The following is a 25,411-nucleotide window of genomic DNA, read 5'->3' on the forward strand; positions in this document are numbered from 1 at the left end:
AGAAACCCAAAGATAAAGCAAAACAAGATAAAAAAAATGACGGATATATATATATATATATATAGAGAGAGAGAGAGAGAGAGAGAGACGTATAGGGTGTAAGGCCCCAGGGGAAAAAGCAGAATAAGAACGGGAAAAAAATATAATAAAACTGCGGCGCGAAGGAAGTGGTATCGGGGAAAGTGGCGAACATGGAAAGAGAGCCAAGAACAAGTTAAAGAAAAACAGAAAATAGATGGCAAAGGTGGCAACGAGCTGCGGGGTCACGCAGACAACCCTAGCGCGCAGCGGTGGCTGCGGAAAGCAGCCGCGCCGCAGCAGCCGGGGCGGCGGCGGCGGCGTGTTGCCGTCGCGCGGCCGCTCCGCCACGCCGTGTGCGCCCGAGTGCGCAGCGCGAGAGTCGGTCGATCGATGCGAGCAGCCAATTGCCGAAGTCGGAGAGCAGCGTGAGGAGATTGCAGCCCAGCCAAGTGCCCACGGTGCCGCCCAAGTAGGCGAGCACTTCGATGACCTGCGCAAATCGATGGACGGCGACGCTGCAGCAACAGCGGCAGCAGCAGCAGTAGAGCTGCCGCCACCGGGCCCTGCCTGCTGCTTGCCACGGCCGAGAGCGTGCACATCCGATCGGGCACACGGCTATACCCCCCCTCCCGTCTCCACGAACTCGTTGGGTGTTTTCTGCTGTCTCGCCGGCTGTCTCTGAGCGCCGGCGCAGCGGCCCACGAGATCGCGAGGGCTCTTTTTTCTTTGTTGTTGTTGTCGTTGTTACTTTTGTTTTGTTTGTTTCTGTTCTTACCCGACGCAGTTCTTTTGGCGTGCGTGGTGTTTTAGGCTATGGAGTAGATAGCGGCGCCCGCGAGCGGGCTTGGACAAAGACGGGACTCGCGGGGCTTCTTGCGTAATTGTGTGCTCGTCTTCCTCGGCTGTGTCTCGCAACCGAAGACGGTGAGACGCATCCGAGGAGTTGTCCGCCCCTTGTTCACCGTCTACTTCGTTTTCGTTTTTTTTTTTTGCGCTCCTTCACTGATCGGGATGTCAGGGAGAACGGAATCGAGCTCGTCGTGGCGAAACCCGCATCGCGTAGACTGAGTCTGGATGAAGGGTCTACACGTCCGATCGTTGCAGCATCTGCTCAACGGTTTCGCTGTCTATGCTTAGTTAGCCCGCTATGTGTGGTGACGTTAGACTGGGTCGTTCGCTTACGGGCGCATCAGAGGATCCTAAAGCACTGTCCGTGCTGCCTCTTGGGCGCTTAGCAAAGCGACCTGCGTGGGCCCAACTATTGGACGCGCATGCATAGACAAGGAATATGAGCAGGGGAAAGGCTTAAGTGTATCTGGTGCGCTCAAGGTAGCACTCAGATTCTTCGTTTCCCTATGTTCCTTCCTAGTTCCTTCATTCATATTTAATCCAGACCAACCTCTTCCACGCACCGTATTCACTTGATACTCTTTTTGCTCATCTGTGACCGAGAGATAGCTCAAGCGCCTGCAAGCCAGCATAAACAAGGGGAAGGCGGGAGGTGGAAATTCAAGACGATGAGCAAGACGAGAACAAGGTAAAAGTGCGAACGGTAAACGACAACAAAGTAAACAAGGAAGGTAAACGAGAACAAGGTAAAAGCGGCTCCCGCTTCTACCTTGTTCTCGTTTTGCTCATAGTCGTGCAAGCCAGCATGGAAGTTACGGTGCCCGAGGCCATAGTGTTTTCTCTTCTCTAATCCTACTATATTTCTTTCGTTTTGACATTGTTTGAGCAAATAAACAATGAATGAATGAATGAATGAATCAATCAATCAATCAATCAATCAATCAATCAATCAATCAATCAATCAATCAATCAATCAATCAATCAATCAATCAATCAATCAATCAATCAATCCTCGAGTAACTCGAAATCCTAAAACAGCGTGACGGCGGTGGTAGTAGCAGTGCTTTATTAGTTCACTCTTATTACCCTTCTATTTCGACGCCAAAACAATGTGCATTGGTAAAGGGCACATGTTGATAAATGGCATCAGTTAAAGACTGAATTATATGGGGAACCGAGAAATCAACAGTCTCAAAAGTGGCATATGCTGCTCCGTGTAACTCTGGGTAACTGCACAAATGCATTGTTATCTGCTTCGTTATCAACTCACCGACATCATTGGGTAGTGTTCCATGAGGTCCACCGAATCAGAGGCGAACTTCAATGTGACTGCGAAGCGGTTCCTACAGAGCAAAACACGTCTATTCAGTCCAAGCCTATTTTACTTCTACGCGCATGCGTACTTACTTATCCTCCGGAGATCCAGACTACAGAAATAGCAGGGGAAAAAAAGTAGGAAAGAGAAATTCAGAAGGTGTGGCGTAGTAAGAGCGTCCGTCATGCATTGATGTAGCCCTAGTGAGATATTGCCTATGCAGTTACTGCCGACTACGTGCACAACAAAAAATCTGGAGGACGCTTAAGCTCCGCCTTTAAGGGTGGAACGCGATAGCGTTCAGAGACCCCTTACTGCTTTTCATGCTTCCCGGCAACTGCAGCTTCTAGCCGTATAACGTTTACCGGGAAACGCTGGCTGCGAACGCTATGCACGAAGGCGAGCTTTCTGGTGGAAATGCGGCCTGTTGCGTGGGTAGATCTCCTGTTATTGTTTCACACTTTAAATATTTCAGTCTGAGAAGAGCTAACATAATGGACTGTTACGGACTTTGCACCGCTGCACCACGATTACGGCTTTGTGGTCCCGTAGCGCTCGTCACCCGTTTCGTGACAGAGCGTTGGTAGCGAAGACTCCGAGCCTGGCGTCGATGAGAATAACAAAAGGGACTTTATACATTATATACAGGTTATCATACAGGACATGAACGGGTCGGCACTGGGGCCGAGTGCTCACAACAAACGCGACTGTTCTCGCACGGCGACGTCCGGCGAAAACGCGTGACACATCTCACCCCAGTCGGGAGCGACACTGTCTCCCGGTGGGTCGGCGGATCCTGTTTTCGAGGCGGCCTCCTCGCCGCTTTATAATCCCCGAGAACCATTGTCACTCAAACGGCCCAATACAAAGTCAGCACACGACGGTCGTCCGAGGGGTCCAACCAGCGACCGCGCTGGCCACCCGGTTCAAAGTTCGCGCGCGTGGTGACCTCCATGCAAGAGGAGGTGCGGCGCCGGGCTGTCTGGTACTCGCTGACACGTCCAAACATGCTGCTCGCCGAGGCTTCTCCCGCAGGACACCGCTGCCTGACGGCTCAGCATCTTGACTTGTGAAGGGAGAATTAGGGCGCTCGCAGGATAGATTCTGCATCTTGCAGATTCGGAATCCGGGCTTGTGGTGATGGCACAACAGCATCCCCGCCCTCAGATAAGGCGCCGGGAAGACGAGCTGCCTCCACGTGGCCCGGATGCCAGGCGCGCACGTTCGTCAGGCTCGTCCAAGTTCACGTCCAGTGTCGGCACGCCAGGTAACTTCACGTGCCCAGTTCCGACTCGCCAGGACAGGAGCTCTGCTCACCGCGTCGTCGCCAAGGCACCTTGACCAGCTCCGCTCGGGTCGTTCCTAAGACCTTGCTTCTCGCCACTGGTCCCGCTTGGTCGTTCTGCAGCTTGCAAAACCGACCGGCAAAAGGCAACACCCAACACGAACAAGTGCCCTCTGTCCCCCGTCAAACACCAGACAAGGCCATAATCCAAATCAACCTAACTAAATCGCTATCCCCTTTTGCTCCCGCTGCAACAAGAGGCAGGTGTCCGATCTAGCACACAAGGCTCAAACAATCAGTTTTCAAATTAACAACGCAACAAAATAGAAACAATTATTAATCAGCAATAATAATTACAAATAGAATGGTCCCCTTGAAATCACTTGGACCGAAAACATACTTCTGAGGAAGCAAATGAGGTCATTCATTTTTCCCGGCGATATTTTCGCGGAATCCGAAGCTGCTTATATTTGCGACCCTGCTTATCCGTGTAGCGGCGGTACAATAAGCCAGATTCCTTGCCAAATGAAACCCTCCTTTTTTTCACTCCCCGTTTGACGCTCTTCCTCAGATCGGCTAGTGAACAATCTTCCTGTTGCTCGCGAATCCGAGTTTCCCTTTCAACTGCAGCCTGCTCCTGCCAGCTGGCGGAAACCGGAGCGAGTGTGCAGCCCGCGTCGCCTAATTGCGGCGTCGCGTCTCTATCGCGGCTAGCACTGCACGCGTCACTCCCACTCACCTCCAGAACCCGCTCGCCTAGGCCAGCCTCCGAGCTCTGCCTCTCCCGTGACTGCTCGCCACTCAAGTTACCCTGATCGGTCCCTGTACCGCACCGCTGTTCGCTCACCGACGCTAAGTCAAGTTCCCTCGACAGCGGGCGCGCTTTGGATCGCGTGAGGGCCATGTACGCCACGTCGGCAAAGAATGATTTGCCGTGATCCCTCAGCAGCTGCTCCGAGCTATTTGAGAAGAGGTAGGAAAATTGCTCCGGGAGGGCGGCTGACACAGCGGCTTCGGTGTTAAGTTTCCCAAATTCTCCTTCAATGATAACCGTTGCGATCGGTAAACAGACACTCTCCTTCTCGGCCACTTGCCGTATCCTAACGCACTCTCCCGTAAAATCACTCGAGGAGACGAAAGACGGGTGAACAACGTCCATAGTTGCTGCAGAGTCCCGCAGTGCTCGGCACTTCTTGCCGTTTACCTTAATTTCCTGCACATAGGGCTCCAATAGACGTATGTTCTTGTGAGTTTCCTGTATCGTTGCAAAAGCAATTCTCTCTGGGCAGCTTGCAGCGATGTGCCCTTGCTTTTTGCAATTGTAGCAGGTTAACGGTTTCCGTTTTTCAAAAGAACGCGTCATTTCGTTTCGCTGTTTCGGACCATCCTCATCATTCTGAGATGCATTCTGTCCTTCCCTTACAGTTTCTTTGGTAAGGGATTCGTCGTCCCGAAACTCGCGACGCGTGATTTGCTTCCGTTCGTCGGGCTTCCCGGAAAACCAATCTCTCCTATCAGCTTTTTCTACGCGCACTGCCTTGCTGTGCAAGCTGCGGCGTGTGTAATACAGTGAAACCTCGTTATAACGAACAGTTAAAAAGTCGGAAATTAGTTCGCTATATCCATAATTCGTAATATAAAATTTCGTAAAAAATACATGCAAGAGGAGCAAAATTCAATCAGAGAAGGCACAGCAACTCGAACGATGCCTACTTGGGTCACGTTCATTTATTTACGCACAAAGAACTGCGTTACCGCGGCCTGCTTCTTGGTGTTGATCGCATTCCGTATCACGCCCTGTTCCACAGTTTGCAAACACTCAACAAGGGCAAACCCACTGCCCTCAATAGCACTGCAGTGGCGGCGCAGTAAATCCAACGCAGCAAGTGCTTCTTGTGAAGTCTTAATGTTCGCATCGTCTACAGGGTCAGCCTGAGCTTCGTCTGCGGGATGTTCAGAGACTTCCACAGCGATTTCGGCGTCGGTCAGTAAGGCCGTGGTCGCAGTTTCACAGTGTCTTCCACGTTGGCGGTTGTGATGTGCGGACGATTTCTTTGGCTGTCAACTTTGGATGACGACATGGCATCCGTGGTGCTGCCAGCGCCTGCGAGGTTGTCCTGAACGTTTGCTGCGCCGCTCAACACACTAGTAGTGCAACGAAGCCTGCCGCCTGCTATTAAAGTGAGGTAGGGCTTGGCGTCGCGAAGTTCGTTATATCCGTTTTATGCCAAACCGCGTTCGCTATAGGAAGTTAAAAATACATGTGTTTGACAAAAATATTTCGGAAGAGTTCGATATATTCAATAATTCGTTATATGCGTGTTCGTTATATCGAGGTTTCACTGTACTCTTCCGCTAACTCTGCTGCCTTGTTTAGCTTAACATCCTTTAGCCTATCTTGCAGCCAGAGCCGGACATCCTCATCAATGCAACGGTAGAACTGCTCCAACGCGATGCATTCGACAATTTTGTCGCGGTCGTCGTAAACCTCTTCGCCCTTCAGCCATTCCACCAAGTCGGCTTTTAGACGAAACGCGAAGTCAACATTCGACTCCTTGCCCTTTTTTGCATACCGGAACCTCTGCCGGAAAGCTTCGGGCGACAATTTGTACTTCCGCAGTAGCGTTTCCTTCACATCACTGTAGCTCTCAAACGCCTCTTTCGATAAGCAAGTTATTACGTCTGATGCCTCCCCAGGAAGCAAGGCTAACAGATTCTGTGCCCAAAGGGATCGCTCAATGCTATTCCGTTCACACACGTGCTCAAATTTCACGAGGTATTTGGCCATATCCTCTCCGACGACAAAGGGTGGAAGTTGATCGCGTATTCTTGGAACATTAGAAGTGAGACTAGGCGCCGGCGAGTTATTTCGGATCTCCAACTCTTTCATTTTAAGCTCGTGCTCACGTCGCTCCCTCTCTGCCTGCAACTCCCGACGTTCCTTTTCTCTCCTTTCCTCCTTTTCCTCTTCGCGACGTTCCTGTTCTCTCCTTTCGCGCTCGCAACGTTCCTTCTCCTCCCTTTCCCGACGTTCATTGATACCCGCCAAGGCCTCTGCGGCTTCCTCAGCCGTTACGTCCCCAGTCCTCATGACCTCAAGGATCGCATTCTTTCTTTTGGTTGAGCCCAACTCAATGCCCAACTCCTCACAAATTTCGAGAAGTTCCTTCACCTTGTACTTCTCCATCGTTCACAATGTCCTCCTGCTGTTTACCCTTTTTGAATATACCTGCCGTACGCTACTATAACACTACTAGTAAGACATATGCAAGTATTTCACACACTGCCCTGTTTACCCCCTCAGCATCCCCTGGTTTTCAAAACACTCTTACTAGGCTTGAAACACACAAGGTTATCACAATGCAACACCAAATCCTTCCCTAAGCTACTATAACCTGTGTCAGAGAAAGTCTGGTGTTTGAGGTAAACTTCAGGCACTCACCGCGCCGAGGTAGCTGATGCCGGTCAATCCCGTAGCTGCCATCCACTGTTACGGACTTTGCACCGCTGCACCACGATTACGGCTTTGTGGTCCCGTAGCGCTCGTCACCCGTTTCGTGACAGAGCGTTGGTAGCGAAGACTCCGAGCCTGGCGTCGATGAGAATGACAAAAGGGACTTTATACATTATATACAGGTTATCATACAGGACATGAACGGGTCGGCACTGGGGCCGAGTGCTCACAACAAACGCGACTGTTCTCGCACGGCGACGTCCGGCGAAAACGCGTGACACATCTCACCCCAGTCGGGAGCGACACTGTCTCCCGGTGGGTCGGCGGATCCTGTTTTCGAGGCGGCCTCCTCGCCGCTTTATAATCCCCGAGAACCATTGTCACTCAAACGGCCCAATACAAAGTCAGCACACGACGGTCGTCCGAGGGGTCCAACCAGCGACCGCGCTGGCCACCCGGTTCAAAGTTCGCGCGCGTGGTGACCTCCATGCAAGAGGAGGTGCGGCGCCGGGCTGTCTGGTACTCGCTGACACGTCCAAACATGCTGCTCGCCGAGGCTTCTCCCGCAGGACACCGCTGCCTGACGGCTCAGCATCTTGACTTGTGAAGGGAGAATTAGGGCGCTCGCAGGATAGATTCTGCATCTTGCAGATTCGGAATCCGGGCTTGTGGTGATGGCACAACAGGACATGCGCTGTCGGTGTTTTTTTTTTTTCATTACATTTGTTTGTGGGCTGCCGTTCTCAAAATTCCGTGGAATAACTTTGTAAATAATGAAAGACAAGGTATGATAAACTTCGGTGGTAGAGAAGTGGTTGGGTATGCGTGGTTCGGAATTTGGACCGAAACAATTTTTTGCCTTGGCGACGTCTGACGCTGGACGCCTACGCGGGACGCCGACGCCGGATTTTCTGCAACACGGGCTCCTTAACCCTATCGCCTTAAAATATGTACCTCTTTTGAAGTTTCACGATCGAGGACAAAAAAAGATTTTAAAACTTGTCAGGAATTGTAAAGCAGCGCGGACAGAAAGGGAGGCATGCGCGCCTGTCTGTCCGTTTTTTCGTTATGTCCATATTTTTCCCGTTCCTATACCGATCCTTACGACTAACCAACAAGCCGGAGTGATTGTGAGTGCGATTGCAAGCACACACAGTTCAATTAAGACATTTTTTCTGCAAGAGTGGAAAAAGAAGAAGGAAAAAAATAATATATGATTTCATGACTACCAACATGTGTACAATAAAAAAAAACAAGAGAGAGAAAACAAAAAGAAAGCGTATAGGTAGCATACGAATACAAACGCGTGTACATTCACTCAAATAAAAAAAATGAACCGTAGGTGGTTTATAAATACAAACGCACGGTAATTTCAGTTGCGCCCACAAGGGAAAGGCGTGATAAATATAAGATGGAAACACGCAGCTAGTGGAATGCAGGGAAGAGGGGTTACAGTTACCATAGAGCATGCGAGAGGTCGCAGCTGCCAGAAGATCGAGTGTTTCTCTTATTTGTAATATATATTTATATATGTGTGTGTGTGTTCTTGAGACTCTTCCATATTTTATTTTATTGGCACTTTCACGATACAATGCAGCGCATCGAGTTTGCGTTCGCGTAGTACTCACGATATATTCGGTGTTGCTGGAAAGCCTGACATCGTAGGTTATTTCTCTGTAAGGAGTTCACATAACGGCATAAGGTCACGGCATATGTGGCAGACTGGTAAATTAAAAAGGCGCCTTATGATAGAAGGAAAAGCTCAGCGCATACTCGCATGGGGGTCCGCAGACGTCGAGGCAGTTGCGGTATTCGCGGGTGTGATAGACGACGTCCCTGCAGTACTCGAAACCTGCGCACAAGCCACAAAATATTGATATGATTTTGCCGAGACCATTCATACATAAAATCGTATCGCCAAGAAGCGATTTAGTAATGTATCAGGACTTGCCAAGCGCAAATGAACGAACATTGAATATTCAAATCAAACCAGTTTGTTTTTCTTGTAGAGGGTTGCTGCTGATTTGAGTGTGAGTGAGTGAAAAACTTTATCAGCTCTAGATTCGCTGGTCTTCTGCGGTCTTCAGATGGAATCATCCATCTTCTAGCACAACGGTCGGTTGCCCTTAGTCCAGCGCTCCGCTGGATGTTGCTGCCAGTTGTGCTCACCGAATCAGACCTTCTTGGTCGACCTGGCGATCGCTGGAGAGCACTCCCTCCCATTGCTCCGCACTCGGGTTTGATATAAAGGGTACCACGTCTATCTTCTGGCACGCCCACGTTATGTGATACAGCGTGGGTGTTTCGTGGCACCAGGGGCATTTGTCATTGTATTGTGTGGGATAAATTTTGCTTAGTACGTTTAGGTTCGGGTACGAGCCCGTTTGTAGCTGCCTCCACGCGACAGAGTCCTCTCTGCTAAGGGAGTTGTGCGGTGGTGGATACCGCTCTCTGCAGCCCTTGTAGTAATTTAGTATCTCGAAATTTTCTGAGGCGGCAGCACCGCTGCATGGTCGCAGCAAACACCTGTATAGTACGGACAGGGTGCATATTCGCGAAACGACTTTCACAAGCACAACCTACAGTCGAACGCCTCTACAGCGAAATTAACTGTATAGCGAAGGAATAACTGTGACCCGGTTTCATGTTGAGCTGTGCGCTAAGCGACCTTTACAAGGAACGATTTTGGATGTCCCAAGCCCGTCGTTATAAAGGCCTCCGACAGTATAAGGAAAGGGAATAGAAGATTCTAGAACAACGCATCATCATCATCATCATCATCATCATCATCATCATCGTCGTCGTCGTCGTCGTCGTCGTCGTCGTCGTCAGCAGCAGCAGCAGCAGCAGCAGCATTATTCACCCCCTCCGGTGCCCGTCGCCGCTATCGCCACGAATGAGGGAAAAATATACTCAGTTCCCACCGTGATGTAACCCGGGCACTCTCTGCGGGAGTACACTCTACCACTGCGCCCCGCCGGCACTTGCTAGCTGCCGCGGAAACATGCCCTATATACGCGTTCTAGCGTGCTAGGACTCACGTAATGTGAGGTGCATGCCGCGTAGCGTTGATACGTGCATGATTTGCATTGCAGTTGCGTTTTACTGTACCAAGTGGCACGCTGTGTAGCAGCTGCATAGGTAGCAGTACAAAGTAAATAAAGAAGTTTTGAGTAAGCAGTATAAGGTTAAGGGGACGTACACAAAAATGCTAGAATTATATAGAACATGTTTAGCAAGCCTAATTAAATCAAGCAGGCTAGGTGACTATTTCTCACTGCCCTGTTTCAAAGGTAGATACCAATAAATCACCATCAGCATCCTATCGTGTCACCTGTCACGCAATGTAAGATGCGCGCCGTGTAGCGTCGATACGTGCAAACTTTGCACTGCAGCTGCGTTGTGTTCCACAAGGTGTCATGACACGTGGCACTTGCATCGTATCGTCCCACGAGCCAATGGATGTGACATGTGCAATGTGTAGTCTCTATCCACGTGTTTACTGTTCGGTGCTTGTTATGGCGCCTCCTCTCAAGGCACGCAGTGCTGCTGAAGAAGCGAGTCGTAGAGCCAGGCACGCGGCTGCAACCAGACAACGTCGGGCCTAGTAGGCCTCCGTGCTGAGAGCAGCACAAGCCGCAACTTGTCGTCGACAGCGGGCGGACAGATCAGTTCGTTCTCGTGAAAACGACGCAAAGGGACTTCGCCGCGAAGATCCTCCGGTGCATGCTACCGAAAATGGAGGTCCTGCGGAGCTGCTCCTCCGGCTTACGCCGTGACTGTGCTCTGTGTGTTGCGCGGGCCTGTGGCTTCTTTATGTCCACCTCAGGACTAAGGCCCCTCCCAGCAGTCCCATGTGTTGCGCTAGCCGATTCCAACTTGTTCCTGCAAATTTCGTCATCACTTTACTTATTTTTCTGCCATCTTCGAATGCGCTTCCCTTCCCTTGGCACCCATTTTGTAACGCTAACTGTCCACCGTTTAATTACCTGCCCTCCGCATTATGTGGCCTGCCCAGCGCCAGTTCTTTTTCTTATATTCATCTAGAATATTGGTTATCCCCGTTTGCTTTCACATCCACGCCGCTCTCTTCCTTTCTCTTAACGTTATCTCTATTTTCTTTTGTTCCATTGCTCTTTTCGCGGTCCTTAACTTATTCTCGAGCTTCTTTGTTAACCTCAAAATTTCTGCACCATATGTTAGCACCGGTTGGATGCAATGATTGTACACTTTTCTTTTCAACGACAGCGGTAAGCTCGCAGTCAGTGTTTAGTGATGCCTGCCGCATGCACGCCAATTCAATTTTATTCTTCCGTAAATTTACTTCTCTTGATCAGGGTCCCCTGTGAGTAATAGACCTAGATAAACGTATTTCTTCGCATACTCCTCACATATATCTGCAAACAAATAGAGCTCATACTTTATCTGTGCCTATTCTTCTTGCTTTCCCCTATATTCTGCTTTTATATTCCTTTGAACGATTTCCTTACTAGGTTGTTTACCTTAACACTAGTGCGGAGATACCCGACTAGTGACTGCGATGATCTCATGTCCGTTACTATTTTTTCGTGTTCTTGAACAAAAACCAATTAAGTCGTTTCAGTGAGAAAGTAAATTAGAACTCTTCCGTTTTATTTGAAATCAGATACAATTAAATAAGAAAATACTTGAATCGCATCGTGTATCAATATGCAGACAAAACGTGCTTGCAGTTGCGAATCAAGCGCAGAATATATTTCTAAAGTAGGCAAGAAATTGGGAATGTGCATTTTTTTAAAAACTTGGGTGAAAACTGAATGAAGAAAGCCAACATAACAGCTGAATCATATTTTGTGCATGCAAATACATCTGCAAATGAGGCTTTATTCAAGATAGCAACAGCTTAAGTACAACGACAACAAAAAGTGGGCAACATTAAAAGTTAAGATAAAGTCATAATATCAATATATACAAAAAATTAAACAAGCACTTCAAGTGCTATTCAATGGCCGAAAAAGAAAATTAGAAGCACCTAAGCTATGAGCGAATTGAAACTTTGTGTCCGTTCTACGCCCGTGCAAGACTGCATGCAGCTCTAAATATCAAACGAAAAATGAGGATAGATATGACCTTATATTGCTCACAACACGCATAAAAGCATGCTCTTTATCGTCGTCATGGTCATCGTAATCATCATCGACATGCTAATCAAGCGCACTACAAAGCGAAGGCCTTTCCAAAATATGTCAGTAGTTAATCAGGCTCATCGAATGTTTGCTTATTTCTACGTATCCTGATCTTATTGTCAGCTATTCTCCCTTTTATATGCAGGGTCACTATTCGTAGAGTTTCCTTTACGTCCCCGTATTAGTCGCCGACCCATCTGTCAGCTAGTTGCTGTTCAAATGTTCCTAAATAATGAATTTTTTCTAGTTCATATTAAACCAACCTCGTTTCCTTTGCCATCAGAGCCAACTTTTATTGCTTTGCCACTAAAACAGTTCTTGTATCTTCTTATTAACTTACAAAATAATCTCATTGCTTCCTCGTAAACTTTTTTATGGAATGTCCGAGACCTCGGCCGCTACAACGAAGTAGTCGTTTCAAGTTTATCACTTCAGTCTATATCATTTCTGAATTTCTCTGACTGCGCTTCCCATTGGTTGAAGTATGTATATTTACTCAGGCGGCCATATATATAACTGCTATATGAATTATAGGCGGCATAAATGTGACAATAATTTAAACGGACACCGACCTCGGAAGCTTATAAAAGTAATGTGTAAATGTAAATGCGCAAGTGAAGGGCCCAACGCTGCATAAAATGATATAATACTAAATATCCACGTGTAACGTCGAAGCGATCCACATTGAACTGGCTTGCTGCAAAAGTAAACTACTCCTCAAATTACCAACGACCGGTTCAGCATGTCTCACTGTCCGCAGAATTTGCTAGAATAGCTAAAGTTTTCTCTTGGCATCTGCTTAATGGAAGGTGGTGTTTCTTTTGTTTTCTTTTTCAATGGGTGAGCATTTCAATGCCTACCCAATGACGAAACCTGCCTGTCTACCACGTAAGACGATCGCTTTCAAGATAGGGCCCGCAGCAGCGAGTGAATTGACCTTCGTGTTGCCTCTCGCTTCAACGCGAACTAAGCGCCGAGAACACAGCGCACACGAAGCTATCAGCACTCGGCGAACTGTCTCCCCATCGCAGATCGCTTCCAAGATACGCACCCGCCCTCGGAGTGCGGTTGATCGCGGCTGATAATGGCTCGCATAGAGAGGAGGAAGCGTCATCGAGCAAGTCTACGTGCGAGGTCTACCAAACGTGACAACGTTTAGTTACACCGCGTACTGCAGCAGGCGACGGTCAGTGATCACCTTCCACAAAGCAGTGGCATCATCCAAACGCACAATCATATAATGATGATGATAATGGTGAAGCACCATCACATAACATGAGGGAACATTGCTACTACACGCCTTTCCTTCGTAGTCTCATGCTGGTCTCAATTAACATTTCGGTTTTGCAACCGCGCTTCTCCGTTTCACGATTCTTTCGCGTTGTTTCCCGCAATCCTACCGAACAGAGCAGCAAACGACGACGAACCAGCAGGTCATTGGTAACATATGCTTACGCGCCATTTAGATAACACCCACAGGAGATTCTGTGCGTAATTCCTTAATGGCGAGCATCCACCGCCTTGTGGAGACCTCACCATTTCCAGTTCCAATGAAAGTAGTAGTCCAGGCACTCTGCCATAAAATAATATTCCAAATGAAATAATATAGTAAATTCTTATAAGAATTCAGCCATAAAAACTATTCACTTCATGTTAAAGATCAAGAATACTTGCTTACCCATGCTCAGTATATTCATGCTACCGGTACAGCTCCGCATTATTGCGCATCCCATTCCCCAACTGGCAAGAAACTAGGTCGCTCAAAAACATCCGATATCACTCATTTGCCCTGCATGTGCACGCTGAACGGTAAATTATTTTTTGTTCTAAACTAGCGGCGCGTGTATTGCACAAGCACCCGCCGTGGTTTATTAGTGACCATATGCTGTTCTGTTGCTAAGCACAAGATCGCAGGGTCGAATCCCGCTCACGGCGGCCGCATTGAGATGGTGGCGAAGTGTGAAAATACCGAAGTAGTCAGATTTAAGTGCATGTTAAAGAACCCCAAGTGGTCCAAAGTATTCCGGAACCCCCCACTACGGCGTGCCTCATAATCAAATCGTGATTTTGGCACGTAAAACCCCATATTTTTTAGCTGCACGAGCGCTGCCTAAAGACGCATACATATTTTCATCTCGCTGTCGCTCATTCGATTTGCATTGTTGCTTTCATCCTGTAAAGCGGTTTTCCTCGCATTAAGGGTCGTAGTGCAAAGAAGCACGCAGTCATAACAAACGGGCTCGTAAACGTGTCAGTCAAGGTTGTGCCATTACTCGCTGAGCACAGCGTCAACGTCAGGAGCGCTCACGAAAGCTGGTGGCTGTGCGCCGAGGGCAGCTGGAGATCTGTGGAAGTGGGCGAAGACTGCAAGGGCTCACTAGAATCGACGGGTAGGGTACTTAATGGAGTCGCAGCTGTCAATGTGTTGGTGCTATCCCAGTACACCTGTTGTGAGTTGGTGAGCTGTGGCCTGCTCGAGCAACGATAGATGGCTTGAAGGTAATTGGCAGCACTACTTCGCGCGGATTATTATGAATGCCGAGCTTTGACGGCGTCCGCGGAGAATTAGTCTGCTACACAAGTTTGAATTCAAGTAACGATTGATAGTCAGTAGGCTGTGTAAAACATTGATATTTCGAGACCATTGGAAGCGTCGCGTATAATCTTTAGATTATTGGGTAAAACTGTGTTTGTCTTTATAGAATGAATTTTTGTAGTTCACGCTTCCCAAACCGGCTGCTTAAAGACTGACTCAGGCAACAGCCTACTACTGAACCTACATACCTGGTGGATTTCATCGGTGAAGCATTGAAAGGCGCAGCCAGCGAAGGATTCAACTAAGGTACTCGAAAACCCGCCATCATCAAAAGAGAGAGAGAGCAAATGATAAATGAAAGGTAGGGAGGTTTACTACTACTACAGGTGGTAATCCCTGTCTAATACAACATGAATCGTAGTGAACAGTTGCCACAAGCATACGCATTACTTGTCTTGAGACTGTACAGCCAACTGGAGGGTGTTGTCCAACCAAAAGTTGCACAGACATGGGGGATTTCTAGAAGCGGTGAGGTTAACGAAACCTGATGTTTACGTTTACTACATATAAAAACAATGGCCATGAAAAGAGTCGCAAGGTTGCCCAAAGAAAGAATGCAGTGCTTTCTGACTTGAAAAACGAAGCAGGTGAACGCATAAATTATGCTCTTAATCATTATGAAAATACACCGAAGTAATGCAAGCGTACGAGTCTGAGAGAACGCGAATATTCAATTTGTACCAGTGGTGAGATAAGTTACGTTCTAATTTTGGTACAAACATGCGGTGAGGCCTATTTGCAAAGCGATTCCGTATTTAAAAGGAACTCCCAGCACGAGACCAGACATAACGAAGTGATGAATAAGTGAACAGACGTGGGAGATGTGAGGCAAAGGAAAGGTACAAGGAGATGACGGTTGGGGAAAAAGCGTCAACGAGGCACCGAGGTGCCCTCGAGAAGGCGAGGCACTGGTAGGCAGGCTTGCTTGTCCAATGTGTCACGGCGCATATGAATCTGTCGGCACAGCGCACCTACTCTGGAAGTGCCCTGGAACTGAAGACATCACAGGACACCTTCCTCGACGACAGCACTCGCCTAGTGATGAGGACGGCCGGCGAGCACGGGTGTCTGTGGTGCTCACCATACCTCGCTCCTCTCCTACGTCATGGAGTCTGGCCTGAATTATATGTTGTAGGAGATTGAGCCTGAAGCAGGCCTTGAAGCCATTTATGAATAAAGATATTTATACTGCAACTAGATAGCTGCAACACCGAAACTGCAACAATACGAGGTGAGAAGCAGTCTTCGGCAGACTTCGTTTTTTAAGATCTTTCTCATTTATTCAACTGTATGTCAGCGATTAAGAAAGTTGGTACGAAGCAACCGAGTCATAATGGGCATCTGCATTAATTAGACGACAGCGCTTTGAGCCTGTATGTGAAATTTGGCAAAATTAAGTGCAGGTATAAATTAAAGCACAGTTCAAGTGTTACCTGGAAATTCGCCATGGCATATTCTTTGCCTAGACATTCTCTACTGCACAGTAACAGTCTGATATGCCGGGCACGTTTGCACGACAGTTGTAGAGAGCAGCAAGGTGATGCCACTGACATACTCTAGGGATGGCCCTCGCTTTCCAAACGCAGAAGCGGCCAGCAAAACAAAATCGCTGAAGAACGTCTTTACCTTTAGCAAAGTCCACGCAAACAGGAAGGTTTGCGAACTCGGCAAACTCGTGCGTGAAGGTGATGCAACCGCAGACAGCCATTTCCACTTTCATTTGGCACTCTTGCACGCAAGACTAGAAAGAGAAAAACGCATGCATGCAGCTACAGAAAAACAATAACGTCAAAACAACATTGCTCGTGCTACAAACAGGCCATGCTTAACTTGTGTACTCTGATGCGAACAGCCACCAGTTTAAACGGTCAGCGGACGTCTCACCTCGAGCGTGTGGTATCCCAGAAAATTCGCCTGCAAGCCTCTCGCCGTGTAGTTGAGGCACCGAGACCGAAACGGTGCGGAAAGCCGTTTCATCATGTGCTGCAATAAAGGGCGTGATCTGGACGGACGGACGGACGGACGGACAGACAGACAGACAGACAGACAGACAGACAGACAGACAGACAGACAGACAGACATAGATAGATAGATAGATAGATAGATAGATAGATAGATAGATAGATAGATAGATAGATAGATAGATAGATAGATAGATAGATAGATAGATAGATAGATAGATAGATAGATAGATAGATAGATAGATAGATAGATAGATAGATAGATAGATAGATAGACAGACAGACAGACAGACAGACAGACAGACAGACAGACAGACAGACAGACAGATAGATAGATAGATAGATAGATAGATAGATAGATAGATAGATAGATAGATAGATAGATAGATAGATAGATAGATAGATAGATAGATAGATAGATAGATAGATAGATAGATAGATAGATAGACAGACAGACAGACAGACAGACAGACAGACAGACAGACAGACAGACAGACAGACAGACAGACAGACAGACAGGCAGGCAGGCAGGCAGGCAGACAGACAGACAGACAGACAGACAGACAGACAGACAGACAGACAGACAGACAGACAGACAGATAGATAGATAGATAGATAGATAGATAGATAGATAGATAGATAGATAGATAGATAGATAGATAGATAGATAGATAGATAGATAGATAGATAGATAGATAGATAGATAGCGAACAATCCTTACGTATAACTCAAAAATGAGACGGAAAACATAACAAAAATTGACAGTAACTTTAGCATAAGCCAGAGAGGATGAAGGCGAAAGCCTGCACGCTCAAGAGACATTTATGAAATTACTAGACATTCTCATTCGAATGCGTTGTTACTTCTATTACTTTTTTCCCACCAAAGGTCATGGATTCGGCTGTGCCCTAATTGACTGTACGTTAATTGCTTCGCCCTAATTACACCAAACGTCGTGGGTTCGACTCCAACCGAAGGTTGAGGGTGCGACTCCCACCAAAGGTTGTGACTTCTAGTGCCTTAATTAAATATATTTGTTCTTTGTTCGTACGTGCCTTGTGTCGCGCCGTATGTAGGTCACGTTTTACCAAATCGTCCACATCAACACACCCTGCTAAGTCACAGAGACAAAACATCGCGAATGACAGCGGTGCCCTCTGGCCTTTGAACGCTCTCGAAGACCCTTCGCGCCCAAAAATACCAGTTTGAGAAACACGGACCTGCTTCATGGTGACTGTGATGTCACGTCCCATCTGCGCCGCAATCTGAGTCAGCGTATCGAATGGTGCCGTGGACGGTGCCTTGACTATGAGCGGGAACAGGTCTGTGCGCATGAATACCAGGCTGTTGCTTGCGTTCAGCTTCGACTCCAGGCGAAGTTCTGTGCATACATGGTTGTTGGCATCCAATGTCACAGTTTTCGTCACCGTGGAAGGCTCGCAAAACTCGCGACTAAGTGCTTATAACGTACATTTCTCAGCCATGTTCCGAGACGAATAATATATTGGTTGCCCGAACATGCATCACAGAGGCTTCACAAAGGGAAACCGGGAATGTCGTATACTGCAGTTGAATTGAGCATAATTGCGTTCATCGACACCACATGACAACAGTGATGAATTGTCGTTGTCGTCACAAGGAGCTCCTTTTTAAACACACTGAATCGTCTAGCTTGTGTTTGATGCGCCGCGGTAGCGTAGTGGCTATGGCACTGCGTAGCTAAGCTCCAAGTCACGGATTCGTTCCCTGCCGCGGCGGCCGCATTTAGATGGGACAGAATACAAAAAAACGCTCATGTGCTTAGATTTAGGCCCACGCTTAAGAGCTCGAGATGATCAAAATTAATCCGAAGACCCAAACTACGGCGTGACTCATAACCAAATCGTGCCGCTGGCACGTAAAGCCCATGAATTTAATCTAATCTATCTCGTGTTTTAAAGCACAATCACTCGCTCTTGCAGAGTAAAGTACTCTACTGCTTTGTCCTCTGTAATTGGAAGAAGTTAGTCTTAACATAAAGGAACAAGAAAGGAACTGCTCAAGTCGCTAAAGGGTAGGTGTCCACAGCTTTGAAGACATCAACATGTTTAACTTACCAACTGGACGTAAGCAAACATTAGCTGGGAAACTTAGTAGGTTGAAGTAAATAAAGATGGGCTAGTAAGTTATAAGTATCGTGGTACAAAATTTAGCGGCGCGCCATGTCTAATTTCAGTGCGAGCGCATTATGAATCATTAGGACAGGATTTAAGCAACGTCACCCCAATTCCACTGTTCCTTGCACAGCAGTGCCTGCTCGTTCTTCTCGGCGGGCTGGCTAAGGTCCAATGTGTAGCACTTCTGCAAGGGTCTTCGAAACAATGTCCTCTTCATCCTGCATAGTATGCGTCACACGTACTGTGATCCTGGGTGTCAAGGGAAGCGATAATCATGTGTGCTGAGATACCCGCATGCGTCAAAAAGATGTAGCGGTCAAAAACAGCTCGGAGCTCTGAGTAACTATTACACTGCAATCCAAAATAAATTAGGCTCAACGGCTCTAACTACAATGAAGGGCTCCAGATAGTTTAGTAATGCGCTCATCAATGACTAATTATTCCATAATAACTTATCCAGAGCCCCCTCATGTAATTACCCCAGCGTCAGACGAAAAAAAAAAATACTATGGCTTCTTTCATTAGGCGGAGGGCTTCAGCGCAATTTTAACAATGCCTGATTACAACCTACAAAATCTAAAAGCCAAAAAAAGAAGGGAAAAAAAAACACCGAACACGATGTTCCTCGTAGCTCATGCGGAGCATTGGGGCATTGAACACAACAATATAATCAGTGAATAAATGAATCAAAACTTATGTGCATGTATTCAGCATGCGATGAAGCGCGGAATGTCTCATGCACTCAACTATCTCAATCTCTATCTCGTTGTAGGGTAAGGTTCTATCAGCGCACGTTTCATAGCTACCTTGGCAGCAAAACATTTGTATTTGGTGGCTCGACATGTGCGACTTTAAATAGAATTCCACGCACATGCGCGAACAGTCGAAGTCGCTGCAGCCCGCTTTTGAGCGCATTTTGCAGCTGAAGAGTTCGTGAGGCTCGAACGCCGTCTTGTTCCTGAGCTCAAGGTCGAACGTTTGGATAAAGCCGGCTACGACGACTTTCTGAAAAACAAGCAAACAAGAATAAACACACTTCACTGGGGCTCCATTCGTCTCCAGTGAATTTTCCAGCACTAAATGTCAAGGACAATGACAGAAAAGGCACGCTCCGCTTTTATACGAGAGTCCCTGGGCGTTGGAAGTTCAGCAGAGTGTGTTTTTCTTCTCGTGTCTCTGTTTTGTTTTTAGCATAATGCAACATGAACTACACAAGCAACGTACGCTAATGGCAGATGACTTTGAATAAAAGAAAGGTTTGCCTTTATTGAGCTTCGGCGAAAATGTTTGGAGAAATATATACCCATTGATTGGGATTGTCACCACTGCCAGCAGGGAAGAGTCTTCTCTTCAGAACATTCGCAAGTTATTCCCGCCGACTAACTAGCCTCAAGGTATTTGCTGATGCGCGAACTTTAGCTCTTGTAAACGTTTTATTGTGAAAAATGGGGTGTCGATAGCCCACCGCGAAAGAAACAACAACAACGGAATTCTGTTGTTTAGCATGATCGTACTGTAAGGTTATGTTCGTCGCAGAAAATGTTGTACTTTAGCTGCGGCCAACCTCGTGTAGCTGCCTCAAGTCACTCTGCTTAAGGCTTCTTCTCTTCTTTGATCTTTCACAGCGGTAGGTGCAACTGACTTTTTGGGATGTATATAAGACCGAACGTACGTACGTACGTTCAGGTACACGGCGAGAGCGGATGACAAAGACGGTATGACACACTCTGACACCCACAAAAGGGCTTTAAGTGTCTCATACCATATCCTCCAGGCTATGGTCACATCGTCTCTGGCTAACCGTCCATTCGCGCTAACATGTGAATATGCAAAATCACCTTGCCCAAGCTTCAATCTGTACGTACAAAACAATTCAATGCACTTACACCACCATTCTTTGATCCCGTCAATACAGCAGGGAATCTTTAAAATAGCGGCAAACGCATAAATGGAAACGGGTGCTCCCTGTCAATACGCTTTGTGTGCGTTAATTCCTGCCTCGCCCCTCCCTCCATCCCCTGACGCCCACCTTGCCTCAAGCGCGTACAGTTACCAACAGTGTGAGCGGAAATTTATTTTGAAATGGAACATCGCATTTCCGTTTTCCTTGTCAAGTAACGATCGCCCGTGAAAGGTGGATTCGAATCTGACACCGTGAATATGTAGTAGACAGCTTTTCCATTGAACAGCAGGTCTCTGTGAACACTTCTATGCTCAACGTATTTGTTGAATCGCTGGCCTCAAAAACGTTAATCTGGGTGTTCGGTGTCATATTGCTCACGGGGCATTTTGCTTCGCTTTTATCTGCTTATCCTTATAAGCCAGGGCGCGCCGTGGTTGCTTAGTGGCTATGGTGTTAGGCTGCTGGGCACGAGGTCACGGGATCGAATCCCGGCCACGGCAGCCACATTTCTATGGGGGCGAAAAAACACCCGTGTAGTTAGATTTAGGTGCACGTTAAAGAACCCCAGGTGGTCTGAATTTTCGAAGTCCCCCACTACGGCGTGCCTCATAATCAGAAAGTGGTTTTGGCACGTAAAAACGTCGTTATTTTTAATTATAAGCCAGGCACAGAAGTGAAATGCATGTACGGTGAACTTATCCCATTAAAAAAAAAAAACGACATTGAAGTTTCAGATGTATGGAATGGGTGTTACTGTTACTCTTAGTGAAGGGTAATTAAAGAAAAGATGACGCGAGAAAGGAATGGGCAGTCAGCTCACCATAGACGATCTGGTACATTTTCCTTTGACCTCGCAAAGTCTTGTCTTGTTCGTCCTTATGCCACGAGTAAGAAAAGTACAGAAAAAAAATGAAAAGGAAAAGCAAGGTGAGTGAGAAACATTAAGGTGTGGGAAACCTTTGCTTAAAAGGAAGCTTTAGCTCGAGGGCTCCTATCAACCACGGATAAATAGTTTTTTCTCAGCAACCACTGTACCAGACTTAATGAGATTTGTTGCATTTAAACGAAAACGTCAGAATCTAGTTATTATAGGCAGTATATGCCTTTTTAATCTGTCATTTATTTCAGAAAGGTTTAGGAAAATGGCAAAAGGAAACAAACTCATCTATTTAGTTTACAACTCTGTAACCCAGCAATGAAAAACTACATCACAATTCTGTAAACTGCACCCAATAATAAATTTCAAGGGGGAATAATTGGTTTTTATACACTGCTCTGCAATACACCACAAATATATGAGTAGGACTTACGCAAAACCTTCGTAAACATTGTAATAATTCCATGTTAAGCTGCAAATTCATGAATCAAATTTGTCCGCTTTAAATGTTCTAAAGGTTGCAGTTTACATTACTACGATATCTGTTTCCTGTGCGATGTTGCGGATTTGCAGACGTCGTGCTCCAATACTTTTTGAACTTACAAATATTAGGGAATTTTCGTTAGAATGAATTCAAGGCCCTAAATCAAAATCTTGCATTCTAGAGTAACTAGCATTTAACTTTGTCTCTTAAATGCAACAGATTTCATTCAAATCGATCCAGCGGTTGTCTCACAAAAGCATTTCTGCGTTTTATATGTATTGAAATAAGAAAATCGGAATTGACCTCAAGCTAAAGCTTACTCTTAGCTGTTCGGCCAGTTTTAACCTAACTCTAACAAGTTAATCTCTAGTGTATCATACTTTCAAAGCAGCAACGCTGATCCACTTAACAGGCGCAAGCTAGTTGTAAACGAAGGCCGTTTTTCGGCCATCTCGCCAAAACACGTTGGCTGGAATCTTTATACTCATAGTGCACATTCACTTTGTTTGAACAGCATCCAAAATATCATAGCGATCGCTTGCGTGCTTGGCATTCGTCAATACTTCCATGACACAATGGTCAATGCTTATCAAACTTGCGTACTCTCATTGTAGTGTACGTATCATGATACGTGCGATAAAATGTTCTCGCAGTTGTGCTTCTTAATATTTCACGTTTATCGCACCTTCAAGTAAAAGAAAGAAGACTGCTTTTTTTATTGCATCCAATTTCGCGCAAATGCCAGTAAACAACTGCACTTGTTTACTAGAGAAATGTAGACATTGCAGTTTGTGACACGTGTCACAGCGTGCAATGAGTACATTTTTTTTTTAGACGACACAATATCATATTGTCGGGAGCTTTAACGACCAGCGCATATTTGTGTGACAGGGAATAAGAGCGAGTTTTTTTTTTTTTTCATGAGCCGTGTTAGACTGTCTTCATCAACTGAGCAACTCACCACGCATCCACGCAAATTGTGACGGAGGGAAAGACTATCCCCTGGCGAGCAACATCCGAAGTGACGACAGATGAGCCATAATCAAAGTACGACTGGACAATCTTCGACGACTGAAGCACGCAACCGGTGAAGCAGCCAACCTTTATGAGCAGCTGGAGCAGTCTTCGCACGAGCGGTGTCCCAGAGCTGCATGTAAATCGTGAACGTGTTGTTCGAGTGTTAGCGAGTTCATCATAAAGTCACAACTGCGCGTTTACAAAATGCTCGGACGGCAGGAGATGAAATATTAGAAGCATGCTTGCAAGTCTTCGGCGACAGGATATAGGCAGCACCTTTTCGTGAGCTTGAGAGAGCTGGAGCAACTCGCCATCCTGCTCACTTTATGCCGCCTTTCAATAGGCAAACAGGAGCACATGGAACTGATGGAAGCATGCGCTCTCCAGAGCTCACGCAGGTTGTGGCGGCACCAGAGAAGCTTGAGCGACCCCATGCGAGAACGACGCGTTTAGAGCACTTCCAAGTGATTGGACAATCCACGGGAATATATATATATATATATATATATATATATATATATATATATATATATATATATATATATATATATATATATATATATTGGAGCGTGTGTCAGTGTGCGCGCGCTAAATTGGTTTCCGCCCTATGAGCCCCCCCCTCCCCCCTCTTCCTTTACTGAAGGGAGACTAAGCCCTGTCCTGATGTCGTTTTAAACGTCCCACACTGGGAAACGGTACCATAGGGGATAAAATAAGAAGCTTCGAGCAGTAACGACGATACAACGGCAAGGTAATGACCATTGTCACCGTTGAGGCAGCGGACTCGAAATCGCTTAAGGAGCCACGAGGTTTGGCGCTCGCGAATATCTCAGAGAAGGGATACCCTGAGATCCTCCGCATGGAAAGAAATTTAAGTGATGATTGGGTGCAGGAAAAGCCCAGCCATGTCGACGACAGCGTACTTGGCATAAGACATGGCGACCATGCATGTTCCCGCTCGACCGTGCACATTTCCACCCGTCTCCTACTGTCTAGTTACGAGTGGCCCGGCAACGTTTCTTTAGCATGCAAATGGGTGTATTAAGCAGTAAAGACCTAGACTATGTATTAAAATATGCACACAGTAATGCACCCGCACATCACTCGAAAACATCGTAATTGTTTCTTCATTACACTTATTGTTTGTTCATTTTTAAGTTTCTGTCATTAATTGTGTTGCAAGCTAAGGAGAACTGGTAGAAAAGGAAGCTTTTCTTCTTTTGGCTCAACGAAATTTTTTTTTTGGCTTCGTGGACAAACCAAATCAGATTTTATTAGTTATAAATTAGTTGTTTACGAGAAGTAACCTAAATAAGAGGGTCCCATAGTGAGCAAGTGCATCGTTGCCATTTGGCGTGCGCGTTTCCCGAACGTTGTATGGGATGCTACATGCGCCTCTCGTATTTTTCAACTAGATTCTTTTCACTGACACTGCACAAAAACTGGTCATGGTAGAGAAACAGCGAGAACACGGGAAGGTAGCTAAAGCTAGGGCACAGGACGCAGCGATGTTTCTTCACCGTGATAAGATACCACCGAGCGTGAATCGCCGGAAACGTTCAGTGACGTTCATATGTGATCGCCGCGCAACATCAGACAGCCACATTAGCACAGTGTGCCATTTCTATATTGGGAAAACTCACGTGACTTCACGCATATAATGCGCGATGTCAATATGCGAAGCTTCCACGGTGATGATAGGTCGGGGCAAGGCACAGTTTTTTCCCTTGCTCTAACTGCGCAGAATAATAACGGCCGCGACGACATCAGTACATAGCCATGTTGGAGATCTCATCGTTACTTTGAATCTTGCAGCTGATTGGCTGCTCAAGACAAAGACTTTCCGTCGGCAGGTCACTGAAATATGTGAAGAGGTTTCTGCAGACTATTCTCGCCGTGTGGTCAGAATTAAGCCTGGAAATTCTCCACGGCGACGTATAGGTGTTGCGTCGGGACGTCCAAACATAATTTTTTTTACCGTATTCCTACACTTTAAGATACAATAGATACTACAATAGAAGCCCGAGATATTACCTTGTGGTGCCGCAACACAGGGCTTTCATGACGATGGAGACCAAACAGCCAGCCTTGTCGCGTTTTTGAGGATTTAGCCTATTGTGGTTTACCACAACTTGCATGCATTCGTGATTGATTGAAAAGATGGCCGAATCAGAACTACGTATGACGACACAATAAAGTTAGAACGGGAACACTACTTGTGCGTACACGACCATCGAGCTTATTAACATGCGAAGCATGGTCTCCAGCATTTCACATTACAGGCGCATTTGTGGATCCTCTCTGCAGCTGGATTGAATTTGCAGAATC

At 46.7% G+C, this 25,411-nt stretch overlaps 1 protein-coding gene across 1 annotated transcript; it reads right to left on the reverse strand.

Moving 5' to 3' along the window:
- Positions 1–277: 277 nt before the first annotated feature.
- Positions 278–23,212, reverse strand: LOC135914698 (acid-sensing ion channel 5-like). Its single transcript, XM_070537980.1, has 12 exons — positions 23,028–23,212; positions 21,526–21,580; positions 19,674–19,807; positions 18,908–19,020; positions 17,867–18,027; positions 16,570–16,668; positions 16,312–16,426; positions 8,698–8,776; positions 8,553–8,598; positions 2,278–2,297; positions 2,141–2,213; positions 278–511 (listed from the first exon to the last, which is right to left on the reverse strand). The coding sequence occupies exons 2-12, from the start codon at positions 21,526–21,528 to the stop codon at positions 278–280; spliced, it is 1,077 nt and encodes a 358-aa protein (XP_070394081.1). The 5' UTR covers positions 21,529–21,580; positions 23,028–23,212.
- Positions 23,213–25,411: the final 2,199 nt, after the last annotated feature.

Source organism: Dermacentor albipictus, chromosome 4 (genome assembly GCF_038994185.2).
Source record: "Dermacentor albipictus isolate Rhodes 1998 colony chromosome 4, USDA_Dalb.pri_finalv2, whole genome shotgun sequence".
Lineage (NCBI taxonomy): Eukaryota > Metazoa > Arthropoda > Arachnida > Ixodida > Ixodidae > Dermacentor > Dermacentor albipictus.

Bases quoted from the DNA above. Each gene is read 5' to 3' on its own strand.
- LOC135914698 (XM_070537980.1), bottom strand. The intron at 8,599-8,697 runs GTATGCGCTGAG...AACTCCTTACAG, and splicing joins GTCTGCGGACCCCCATGCGA to AGAAATAACCTACGATGTCA. The intron at 512-2,140 runs GTGAGTTGATAA...CGATTTGCGCAG, and splicing joins AACACTACCCAATGATGTCG to GTCATCGAAGTGCTCGCCTA.